The sequence below is a fragment of the Oreochromis aureus genome, linkage group 18 (genome assembly GCF_013358895.1).
Source record: "Oreochromis aureus strain Israel breed Guangdong linkage group 18, ZZ_aureus, whole genome shotgun sequence".
Classification (NCBI taxonomy): domain Eukaryota; kingdom Metazoa; phylum Chordata; class Actinopteri; order Cichliformes; family Cichlidae; genus Oreochromis; species Oreochromis aureus.
The window spans coordinates 34,702,309-34,714,503 of record NC_052959.1 but is presented as its reverse complement, the minus strand read 5'-3'; the positions used below and the strand labels follow the sequence as shown (position 1 = coordinate 34,714,503).

Genomic DNA, 12,195 nt, shown 5'->3' with positions numbered 1-12,195 from the left:
CCACAGAAAATAACTTTTAGGGTCTTTTGGAGTAGTGTTGGTGTTAAACAATCCAGCGAGCTGCAGTGACACGTTAGAGAAATCCACACAGTCATTTTTACAGCTGGTCTCGTTGCACAAGCGTCTGCACAAGTTTCCATATCAGACTGTAAAGTTTAAGGAGGAGAGGATTTGATTGTGTTCGTTTATTTAAACCCAGAAGAAGATCAGATCAGGACACACTGAGAGTGTCGATTATTCCCACTTTGCTGGAGGAACTCAAAGATCATCTGCAACCTCCAATCCTCTAATACCTGAATCAACATTTCCTGCAGTATGTTGACAAAAATTAAAGAGTTTTAATAAAAAAAAATTATTTTTTTTTGTTTTCTATCATTCATACTGTCATCAGGTTTAATTTCAACTCTGGAATAAAGAAAGGGAGAAGAAATATTGAATTAGTGTTTTCCTGTATTTAACCCGGAAGTGAATCTTTTTCCTTCAGCTTTACAACATTTACATTTCAGGACCACAGACAGCGACGATGTTTCCTCCTGACTGTTGATGCTGATGTAAAGTGTCGTTTGTGGTTGATGTGGATTTGCTGCTCATGTGAATCCTCCCACAGTGTTTCATTAGCAGCTGTAACCACAGTGACTCTGATAAAACAGGAATTAGCAGAATCCATCTGATATGAAGCTGTGCTTTGAATACCACTTCCCTCCTCTTTGAAGAGTAGTCAGATATCTGTGTTCAGGTTTTTGTACAGCCTCTTCTACACTTTGTATCACTGTGTTTGTAGAGCACAGTAGTAGAGAGCTGTGTCTGCCAGGGTTAGGGCTGTTATGGTCAGATTAGTTAATGTATCTGATGTTTCTGATTCATATCGTTTATCAGGAATATATTGACGATTACTCCATGATCTTGCTCCTTTCTTTAGTATAAACTGAGGAGCCTGAAGGTCAGAATCATGTCTGTACCAGTGAAGGTAGATATCACTAACACTTGTCTGATAGTCACATCTGAGTGTGAGAGATTTTCCTTCTGTTTCAGTGACTTCAGTTTGTTGAGGAGTGATTGAGTCTCCAGCTGTGAGTCCTGGAAAAAGAAAGAAGAAAAGTAGTGAAATGCAGTCTGTATATCTGCTTAATGCAGCAGCTTCAACTAAACTTTAATCCCTGTTCTTAAACTCACCTATAATGTGAGATAGAAGCAAAAAGAGGTGCAGCAACATGTCTTTGGAGTTATTAAAGCCAGACAGACAGCACATGAACAATGTTCTTCCACTGCAGCACAATGACCAACAAATAATGTCATTGGATGAGCTCAAATTCAGTGGGCGGGGCCAGTTTAATAGCTGAGCCAATCATATAGTTTTGTGCTTCCACAGCAGCTCTGTCTCTGTCTCTGATCTTTACTGCTTCATTTCTCTGTTGTCTTTGTCATCAGTCCAATGACACAAGAATCAGAGGTTTAACAGTGTGTGGCTCCCTCTAGTGGATGTTGTGGAGTATTCTGTTGTCTTTGCTCCAAAGGTTTTTGTACAGAGTTTTGGTGTTTCCTGTCACTGTGGGCCTCACAGCACAGTAGTACACAGCAGAGTCAGACAGCTGAAGCTTCTGGATCTTCAGAGGAACTGACTTTTCTTTCTTGTTGATTTTAGCATCAAATCTGTCCTTCGGGAACTCTTGAGCATTCTCTGCGGCTCCCGTACTGTCTCGCCGTAAAACATACTTTGGAAAGTTGTTCACTTCTTGTTTGTACCAGAACAGATATGTAGCATATGTAGAAGTTGCTTCATATTTGCAGTTAAGTGTAACTGTGTCTCCTTCAGCAGCAATGACATCTCCTTGTTCCTGGATCACTTTGTCTTCTCCTTTACACTCTGAGGAAGAACAGAACATGCAGAGGAAGAGATGGATCAATAAACATGATTGAAGTTATTGAAAAGTTCCACAGTGTAAAATGATTAAATCTCCTCTTTCTGTCCTTGTTGTGAATCGTGTGCAGAGGAAACATGTTGATGTTTGTATCTTACCAAAGAAAAGAGCAGCAAGAATAATCCACAGCCAATGTTCCATCTGTACAACAAGGTTTCAATCAACAGGAGAAACTAGCTGATGTTCAACATTCAGTCTGAGAATTGTTCTCTTCACAACAGCACTTATTATTGACACAATGGTTGAACACAGTGCAGAAGGAGTGCACCACCCACTCGATGATTTGGCCCCCAGTTGAGCTGAGCAGTGTGGAAAAGGCTTCCAGCAGCTTGTGTTTTTGTACACAGTTTTGGTGTTTCCTGTCACTGTGGGCGTCACATAGTCTCACTGCAGCAGATCAGATCTGAAGAGCCATTCAGTTTTGGTCATCAGCATTTTCAATAGACAGTCTGGCTGTTCTTTTGTTCTGCTTTATGTTCCCGGGCATAAGATGAGGAACTCTCATGGTTTTCATGGATATTTTAAGCCGTACTCTGACATTAGCAGCTTCCACAACAGCCATTTGTATTTCATGTATGCTCTGTTGTGAAAACCTCTGAGGAGTAAATAAATATACCAGTCTCTTCAGGTGAACAGAAAGCTTTATCTCCATTACTCGGGAGGTTTTGTCTTTTCTCCGACACTGTGAGCAAGATTTTCCCTTAATGAATTACCTGGTTAAATAGAGTCACTGCACTATCTTGTGGTAGAAAAGTGTTATTGCATAGTAAAGTGTTGCCTGATGTCAGCTGATCTCTTTTCAAGTCACAAAATGAAATTGTTTTGCATTCTGTTGATGGCTCACTTTATCTTTTTTAAAAACACTGAAATCTTAAAACAGGTACATTTGAATGTTTTGCCAATTTTTGATGTTTATGAGAAACCTTACCCTTGTCACACTTGTCAGTTTAAAAAAACAAAGAACTGATGTTGGTCCACTTTTTTAGTCTATGGTGAATAATCCCCTATTTCCAACTCATTTACATATCAGTTAGTAGTATCCTACACTCTTATTGTTCATGACTTCAATCTTGGTGATTTGCATCTCTGTGGTTATTTCAGTTGCTAAATTTCCTCTGCTGTCTCTGGTTGCCACATAGCTGATCGTCTACTCCTCTACAGACACTTGAGCACAATAACCTCAGTGTTATCCAGTTCATCCAGGTCTTTATGTCTTTAAGACATTCCTGCAGTTTAACTAATTGTTGTGTGTTATCTGGCTTCATGGACAGATAGAGCTGGGTGTCATGTGCATAGCAGTGAAAATGTATGCTATGTCTTCTGATGATACTAGGGCTGGGTATCAGCACTGATTTCTACACCGCGTTCCAATTTATTATGCAAATGATATTTTTCTCTGTTTTTCCTAAATAGTCGATTCAAATGACAGTCGGCATAATTTTCGAGTCATTGACCAATAGAGTATAATTCAAATGTTACTGAACAAAACTCCCAATCAAAACAGTATGTTTTTCAAAAATAGAAAACTTAAAATGCACTGTTCCAAATTATTATGCACACAGAGTTTCAAAAGATTTATGGTTGTAGAGAATTGAAAATAAATTAATTGTGAACAGCTGTTTTAATCAACTCAACAGGTCAAAAACAGCAGCTCTCTGCAGTTGGTTTATGGTGGTTGTCAACCGCCAATAAAAATAATGAAGAAGAAGAAGAAGAAGAAGATGATGATGAAGAAGGAGAAGAAAAAGAAGAAGGAGAAGATGATGATGAAGAAGGAGAAGAAAAAGAAGAAGGAGAAGATGATGATGAAGAAGGAGAAGAAGAAGGAGAAGGAGGAGGAGAAGAAGAAGAAGAAGGAGAATAAGAAGAAGGAGAAGATGATAATGAAGAAGAAGAAGGAGGAGGAGAAGGAGGAGGAGGAGGAGAAGAAGAAGAAGATGATGAAGGAAAGAAAGGAGATGAAGATGAAGAAGAAGTAGTAGGAGGAGGAGGTTTGTGGACAGTCATGGTTAAAACAAAGGAGCTCAGCAAGGACCTGCGGCTGTGCATTGTGGCTGCTCACAAGTCATGAAAGGGCTACAAGGCCATATCTAAATGTTTTAAGTACAAGTGGCTACAGTGCAAAGTATTATTAAAAAATACAAGCTGTTCCACACTTGGAAAATCTCAGAGGACGTGGTCGGAAGCCAAAAGTGACACCTGTGCTGGCCAGGATGATAGTGAGAGAGGTGAAAAAGAATCCAAGGATCACCACCAAGGCTATCATGGTGAATCTGAGCTCTGCTGGTGGAAGTGGCTGTGTCCCAATCCACGCTTCGTAATACCCACACTTCGCGGACTACGTAAGGCGCGTACTGCAAAGTGCAAGAAGTGCGGAAGTGCGAGGCTTGCGAAATGGGACGGTCTGGCCTTCGTACCGCTGCTCAGGTTGCCTAGCAACCATGATACATGATTGTTTGACAGAAACGAAGGAGAGAAAAAAAAATTTGAACTCTGTGTCAAATACTGAGCTTCAGTAAAGATTCAAGTTGCAGTTATTTATATTTCCTATCACCTTAAATCTTCACTCAAAGACAAGTATCTCTGACAGTGTATATACAGATGTATTATATATAAGAGACAAATATTGTTCTTTCAATATGTTGGCATTACTAAATTTGGCTCAATGCTTACATACATGTGTAAAAAGGAAAATGTACGAGCTGTGATAACTGTTTCTGATAGAATGAAGAGTAGACTGATATATGAAATATTCCTTTATTGGGTGAGAAAATCAGACCATGTCATAACTGCTTTAAGTCATACAGAATAGATATCAGAGCCTTAAACAGGCTGACTTCTGCTAAATGGGTCAAACTGGGCAGAAAGTCTACAAACACATAACATCCTTATAGAATATGATGTAACACTATAGATCAACTTACCTCAGAATATATAAAGCATATAAACAATTACAGCAATATGATGCAACAAACAGCAGTGCTACTAATCCAAAATACTCAAAGCTTCATAGAACTGAAACAAACATTTATTTTTAGCTCCATTCTGCTGCTGATACATACTTTAGGTTTCTGAATATTAAACTTGTTGCTGCCTTTCATAGTGTGTAACTTGAAGGCCCTGAGTACTTTCTCCCACACTGAAAACACTGGGATGATAACATTATTTGAACATTACCTAATAAGACTGATTCAGGACAGACAATTAGTTATGTTAAACTTTCCTAGCAGTCCTTCACAAACAGGGAACAGTCTGTCTATTCTCTCCATCTGTCAGCTGCTGCTGGCTCTTCCTCCTCCTCTTCCTCACACACTGCTGAGTTTGTCCTGGTGGATCATCAGGGGTGCAAAGCCTCACAGGTGATGTGCAGCAGTGGGTCCCTCAGTCTGTCCTCACTCTGGACACTTGCAGTTGTCACACATGGAAATCAAATGTGTGATAAGCTGCAGGATTCAAACACAAGTGTAACTTATAAATACATGTTCATACTTTTATTCCACAATCAGAGAGAAAGAAACAGAGAGAGTGCAGGACAGACAGACAGGTGACAGTCTCAGGTGTATACACTGCTACAAAACAGCACAAGAGAAGGAGGATTTAGTGTTTGTGTTATTACGAAAGTGCTAAACAAGAAGAGTTCCCAGATGGTCCAGTGGACACATGTGTGACTCCTGTGATTAAAGCATCTTTCTTTCAGCTTAACGAGTGAACCGTCAGCTCGTTCAAACACACGTTAAAGTCCGTTTGGCTCAACACCACCGAACAGAGGCAGCAATATAACATAGCTAACATTAACAGTGCAGTGAATCCTGCTTGTGCCGTCATATTCAGGACTGCAAACCGAGCAGCATCACTGACTTTCAGCTTGTTGTGTTTGTGGATATATGACTGACTTTAATTATCCATAAAATCATCACATTCTCTGTAAGATTAAGGTCGACTATTGAACGGCGTATATTTTAACCACCGAAGACCCGAACTCTTCCACGACATGCATTTTTAATTTCTCTTTATATTTGGACATATTGGGGCCCGATGAATGTAAAAACAAAGAATTACCAGATTTTTTTTTTACCTGATTTTTGGGCGCATTTGTCGACCACATTTGGAGTAGACTTCAAATTGGGACACCCTTCGTCGCTGGTCGAGGTTGCAGATGCTATAAAACATCTAAAGATTAACAAATCACCTGGAACTGACGGCCTTACTGCCGAGTCTTACAAACAGTTCGCTGACAGTTTAGCTCCGTTTCTTTTAGAAGTTTTTAAGGAAAGTATGGATAGAGGTGCACTCCCTCCCACTTTATGTCAAGGTCTGATCACCCTCATTCCAAAACCAGGAAAGGATCCTTTGCTCTTAGACAATCTCTTTACTGAATAATGATTATAAGATACTGGCACAAGTTGTGGCTAATAGAATAAAACCGGTATTACATAAAGTTATTGATGAGAGTCAGTCTGGTTTCATGCAGAATCGTCATATCTCAAACAACATAAGATTAATTTTAGACATAATAGATTGCCCAGAATTTGTACAGGATGATAGTCTTATTCTTTTTTTAGACTTCTACAAGGCGTTCGACTCCTTAGAGCATGAGTTTATTTTTACTGCTTTAAATAAATTTGGGTTTGGTCGATCCTTCTGTAATGCCGTTCGGACACTGTATTCCAACAGTAACAGCTCCATGAAGCTTGCCACTGGTCCTTCCCCAAGATTCTCTCTAAAGCGTGGAGTGAGGCAGGGTTGCCCCCTATCCGTATATTTATTCCTTCTTTCTGTGCAACTCCTTAATTCACACATTAAACTCAGTTCTTTAAAAGGTCTGGTCATTGCTAACAGAGAAATACTCATAAGTCAGCTGGCAGACGACACAGCTCTCTTCCTCAGAGACGCCTCGCAAGTTTCAGTGGCCATTAACAACATACAGCCATTCTCTAAAGCCTCCGGACTTTCACTCAACCTGCATAAATGTGAACTTCTACCAGTTAAAAGTTGTTCAGCAACTTCAATTCATGGAATACCTGTAAGAAACTCTGTAAGATACCTTGGAATTCAAATAATAAAAAACGAGCAATCCAGATGCTCCACAAACTTCACTCCTATTATAGTTAAAACCCTAAAAATCTTTAATCACTGGCTACAGCGAGACCTGCCGTTGAAGGGAAGAGTTCTGCTGTCGAAGGCTGAAGGTATCTCCCGTCTAACCTATGCTGCCCAGTCACTACATGTTGATAATACAACCTGTAAGTCAGTTAACAAATTATTATACAGTTTTTTATGGAAAAATAAAACTCACTACTTGCGTAAATCAGTAGCTTTAAATGATAAAGGAGGTATAAATTTTATTGATTTCAGTGCTCTTAACAACACCTTTAAAATAAACTGGATTAAAAAGTATTTAAAAAATCCCACCTCTATCTGGAACTTTATCTCACATCATGTGTTCTCTAATGTAGGCGGCCTTAACTTCCTGCTGCTCTGCAATTATAGTATTCCAAAAATACCACTGAAACTTTCTCACTTTCATCAACACATTCTTTTGGCATTTGCACTGATTTACAAACAATTTCTCTCCACAAAATTGTTTTATTTGGAATAACAGCAATATTATTTATAAAAATAAAACTCTTTTTTTAAATAACTGGTTTAATAATGGAATAATCTTGGTTAGTCAGTTATATAAAGAAGATGGACTCTTATATAATTACTCTGAATTCCTCAGGAGATACAATGTACCAGTAACGCCTAAAGAATTCTCAATAGTGTTCGATGCCATCCCATCTGGTCTGTCCATGTTACTCAGAAGCTCCCACAGTGCTCCACTACAGGTCACTCCCCCGGATGTGTTACATTCTTCTCTTGGCAATGTTTGCTTCTCCTCTCATAAGTCTATGAATACCAAAATAAGATCTCTCTTTCAGGATGCAATGGTCTCTGTTCCATCAGCCATATTTTATTGGGCCAATTTTGTAACAGATATTGAATGGAAAAAAGTTTGGACTTTACCACAAAGGTTTTCCTTAACGAACAAAGTTAAAGAGATTTCCTTTAAGTTGATTCATAAGTTTTACCCCACCAAACAATATTTGTCCAAATTTATGGCTGAAATAAATGTAAATTGTACCTTCTGTCAAGAGCAACCTGAAACAGTTACTCATTTGTTTTGGTCGTGTAAATTTACATGTAAATTCTGGAAGGATTTCCACAAGTTTGTTACTGACTCTGTTCTCCCTAATCTTCAACTATACTATAAGGATGTTATCTTTGGCTATTATAATGTTAAAAACAAGGACAATGATGCTTTTTTCTTTATAAATATGGTTTTATTTTTGGCAAAATTTCACATACACAAAAGCAAAGTCCTCAGCAGAAAGCCTGAACTTCTTGTATTAAAAATGGAACTTGCACAATATATAATTACAATCTCCTCATCAAAAAACACTAAGGCTCTCAAGACTGTTAACATCTGTAACCATCTGAAACTGCTAACTTGATTTTGACTCTTGACTCTTTTATTTATGTTCCCCTTAATTTATTTTATTCTTGTACTCATTTTTTTATGTCATTGTCCCCGTCACTTTCATTGGTTCTCATTGTAATACTACAATGTTATCTTTTATGTGATCCCTGTTTTATCTAACTGTATGTCTAAAATGTGATAAATAAAGCTATATAAAAAAAAAAAAAGACACCCTTCGTCGCGTTGCTGTGACGTAATCAGTCTACAAATGCGCACTACTAAGCATGCGGTCGCTGGATTGGGACACAGGCAATGTCTCGGGGCAGACAGTCCAACAGACACTGCAGACTGCTGGGTTCCAAGGATGCAGACCAAGGAGGACGCCACTTCTTCAGATAAGGCATCTGGACAAAGAAGAAGAGGAAAAAGGAGAAAAAAGGAGAAGCTTTCAACCCAAAGAACACCATCCCCACTGTTAAACATGGTGGTGGGAACCTAATGCCAATGGACCAGGGAACCTAATCACAGTAAACGGCACCATGAAAAAAGAGCAATAGATGAAGATTCTCAACAACAACATCAGGCAGTCTGCAGAGAAACAGCACGATACTGACCCAAAACAAACAGCAAACATGGTGAAAAAACGGTTAGCAGAGGAAAACAATGTTTTGGAGTGGCCCAGGCAGAGTCCTGACTTGAATCCAACTGAGAATCTGTGGAGGGAGCTAAAGATCAGGGTGATGGCAAGAAGACCCTCCAACCTGAAAGATTTGTAGCTCATTGCTATAGATGAATGGGCAAAAAACACCTGTGGAGACAAGCTGGTCTGCAATTATAGGAAGCGTTTGATTGCTGTAATAGCCAATAAAGGCTTTTCTATAGAATATTGAGAAGGGTATGAATAATTCTGGACATGACACTTTTTGCTGAAATGTAAATAAAAGCTGAGGAATTTTTTTTTTTCCCGCAATGATGCCTCTTGTACGTCATTTAATTATATTTTGGGTGAAGCTTGTGTCACAAAAACCAAACAAACAAAAAAAACCTGCTGGTTGAATAAAAGTAACTTTAAGTCAAAATTGGCCAGGAGTATGAATAATTGCACTGTTTGAAGGGGCAGCATCCCCTAAAGCCACCCGATTCTCGTCCACTGTGACGTTTGTGATATAGGCTCCACACTTGCTCCAAACCTCTCTGATCACTGCCAGTTTGTTTGTTGTCGACAGTCTGGTCTTTACCTCAGACTTTACTCTGTATCCCGTAAACTGTTGGTGAATGACTTTCTGGATCTGTGCACACCACCAAAAATCTAAAGCCTCATATATGCTTTGGTTTCTTTCTGGGTTAGCTTGTTGCAGTTGTCTCTGTAAATCTTCTTTCCCTCCAAACTGGTTTTGATGTGTGCCACATCCTTGATACTTTCGTCTGTGGTCATTCTGATGAGACTTTCAGCTGAAAGCTTAACTTTCAGGTGGGGACAAGTTCCCACTCTGTGGCAGCACCCTCACCATGGTCATTCTCTCCTCATCATTTCTTGGTCTGGATGATATTTCGTGCCATCTTCAGCTTCTAACACTTCCTCACTTTGTGTTTCCTGGACTCTCGCCTCCTCACCAGTGTGGTGATCAAATATGTAGTAAAGAGACTCACTTGGGGCATATCGACCAGCCACGGTGCTGCCACACAGTGATCTGTGGGCAAGGCCTCAAAAACACTGTCACAGCTGTGTGTGAGAACTACCAACACAGGAGTTGTTCCCGTGTAAGGGAGGCTCTATTGGCAAACGTTCCCATGGTGGTTGCCAGGAAACCCAAACGATGTGTGTTGATATGTCCATCTGACAAATGGGGATGTAGCTGAACTCATTTACACCAACTGTTGTCTGCTCCATTCATTTGTAATGACCAGTCATTTCTGACTGGGAACACCAAGATTGTACAAATGTTGGATAAAAACACACAAAATTGTATGTAGACTAATACATTATGTGTATCGAAGTCCTCTTTGTGGACAAAGACATGGAATCTCAGGTCAATTTAAAAACTACATTTTTCAGACATCTTGATGCTCATGGTAGATTTTTTAGAGATAAAATGTTTAAATCAGTCAAATTTGAAGACAACACGAGGGTTAACCCTGTTTCCACACCCAGCTCCTGAACCGATTCTGGACTGAAACAACTTTAACTGCCTGATTTAAAGGTTGGTGGTCAACACACAGAAAACTGGACCCAGCATTAAAGGAGAACATAGTTGGTTTTTATTTAAAGTCTGATTCCATCTTTTCTGAAAGTCTACAGAGAGACAGAAACACAAAAAGCCTTAAAGTAAAGCTCAGATCTCAAACGTGACTACATGTCTGCTGTCAGAGCACAAACCGACGAGGACCCGTCGCCCTGAAGCCTCCCAAACATCTCCGAGTGGAATGTCATCGACGATCCGAGTACATCAAGTTACTCAAATGAGAGTCAGCAGAGATCTACGTGGTGAGCTTCTGACACGAAAACAAAGAGCATTCCTCTCCATGACCCTTCTGGTCGAATTAGCTCTCGCGTTCAGGAATATTTTATCTTTATTATTGTTCAAATACACTTTGTAAATGCAACATGAAAAGCACAATCACACAGAGAATAGACACGTCTCTCTGAAGTCTGCTTTCATAAAATGCCCCACCAGGAAAATAAAAACAGGCTTTATTTCTTCCTCCTCAGAACTTTATTTTCTAAACATGGAAAACTGTTTCCTGTCGGTTCAAACTGTCACATCCTGCTAAAGCCTGGCATCCTGATTAGCTAGCTGTCTCTCTAAAATAATGACAGCGTGACGCCACAGACGCCCCCAAATCCAGCATCCGCCCGTTCCCACCGCACGAACCTTCCCGGGAACTCGTTTAGACCTAAAAATCTACTTAAAGATGGACGAGGATCGAGTTTGGCTTGTTGTTTTAAAGCGGTTAAATACAACGGCAAAAATATAAAAAACAAGACACCTGCAGTCTAACCTCTACCTGCTTCCTTTAATGAAGGGCGAGCCACAGTAACGAAGCGATTAACATCCAGCAGGTCATCATTACCCTGCCCAGAGCCGGGGGAAGGGTCTGAGTTCAGTGCCTCAGTTTGGAAATTAGTATTTATCTTTTTAAAGGGTAAATATAGAAACAAGTCTGCTGATGATACCGCACTGGCCACTTTTATTTTATGGCTGATAAAAACTGAGCCGTGACCCTTTTTCAGCTCCTAACGTGATGCGTTCACATCAGATCCTGAGTTTTCCCACAGCGTGATCACAAAGTCAAAGCAAACACAGGCCAGCCGATGATTTGCAAACCATGCCAGTTATTTCAATCTGTCAGAACACCTGCTTCACGCCGTGTCGTGAAAACCAATCACAAGCAGAGGAGGAGCTTATCGTTATCACTTGAGGGCAGCTTGAGCTCAATGGTTCAACTTCACTTTAGCTCAGAGGTCACAGGACAGAAAAACGTTTCAGTATTCATGAGGAGAAACTGTTTGATGTCATGGCAACGTTAAATCTGTTTAAGATCCTGCCACTCACAGGCAAACGTTCCCGACATCCGAGCACAGAAAACCGTGACGTCAAAGTTAGCGTACGAGACTTCATTTGAAAGACAACATTTTCACGTTTAAGTCAAACGCATTGCAGCCCTGAAACCTCAGATCATCACTGGTGGCCTGAACGATGTTTCAGAGGAGAGTTAATGAGTTATCCTGTTTTTCCCCGTCAGTTTGGAACCTCACGATTATTTGGATAAACGAAACAAACAGTGAAACCTATTTGGGGCTAAATCCTTAGGTGA

At 39.9% G+C, this 12,195-nt stretch overlaps 1 gene segment (V, D, J or C); it reads right to left on the bottom strand.

Annotated features, from left to right (window-relative positions):
* Positions 1–1,472: 1,472 nt before the first annotated feature.
* On the bottom strand, positions 1,473–2,184 carry LOC116335979. The segment is given in 2 exon segments: positions 1,473–1,864; positions 2,018–2,184. Coding segments are annotated over 2 exon segments (435 nt in total).
* Between the last annotated feature and the right edge of the window lie 10,011 nt (positions 2,185–12,195).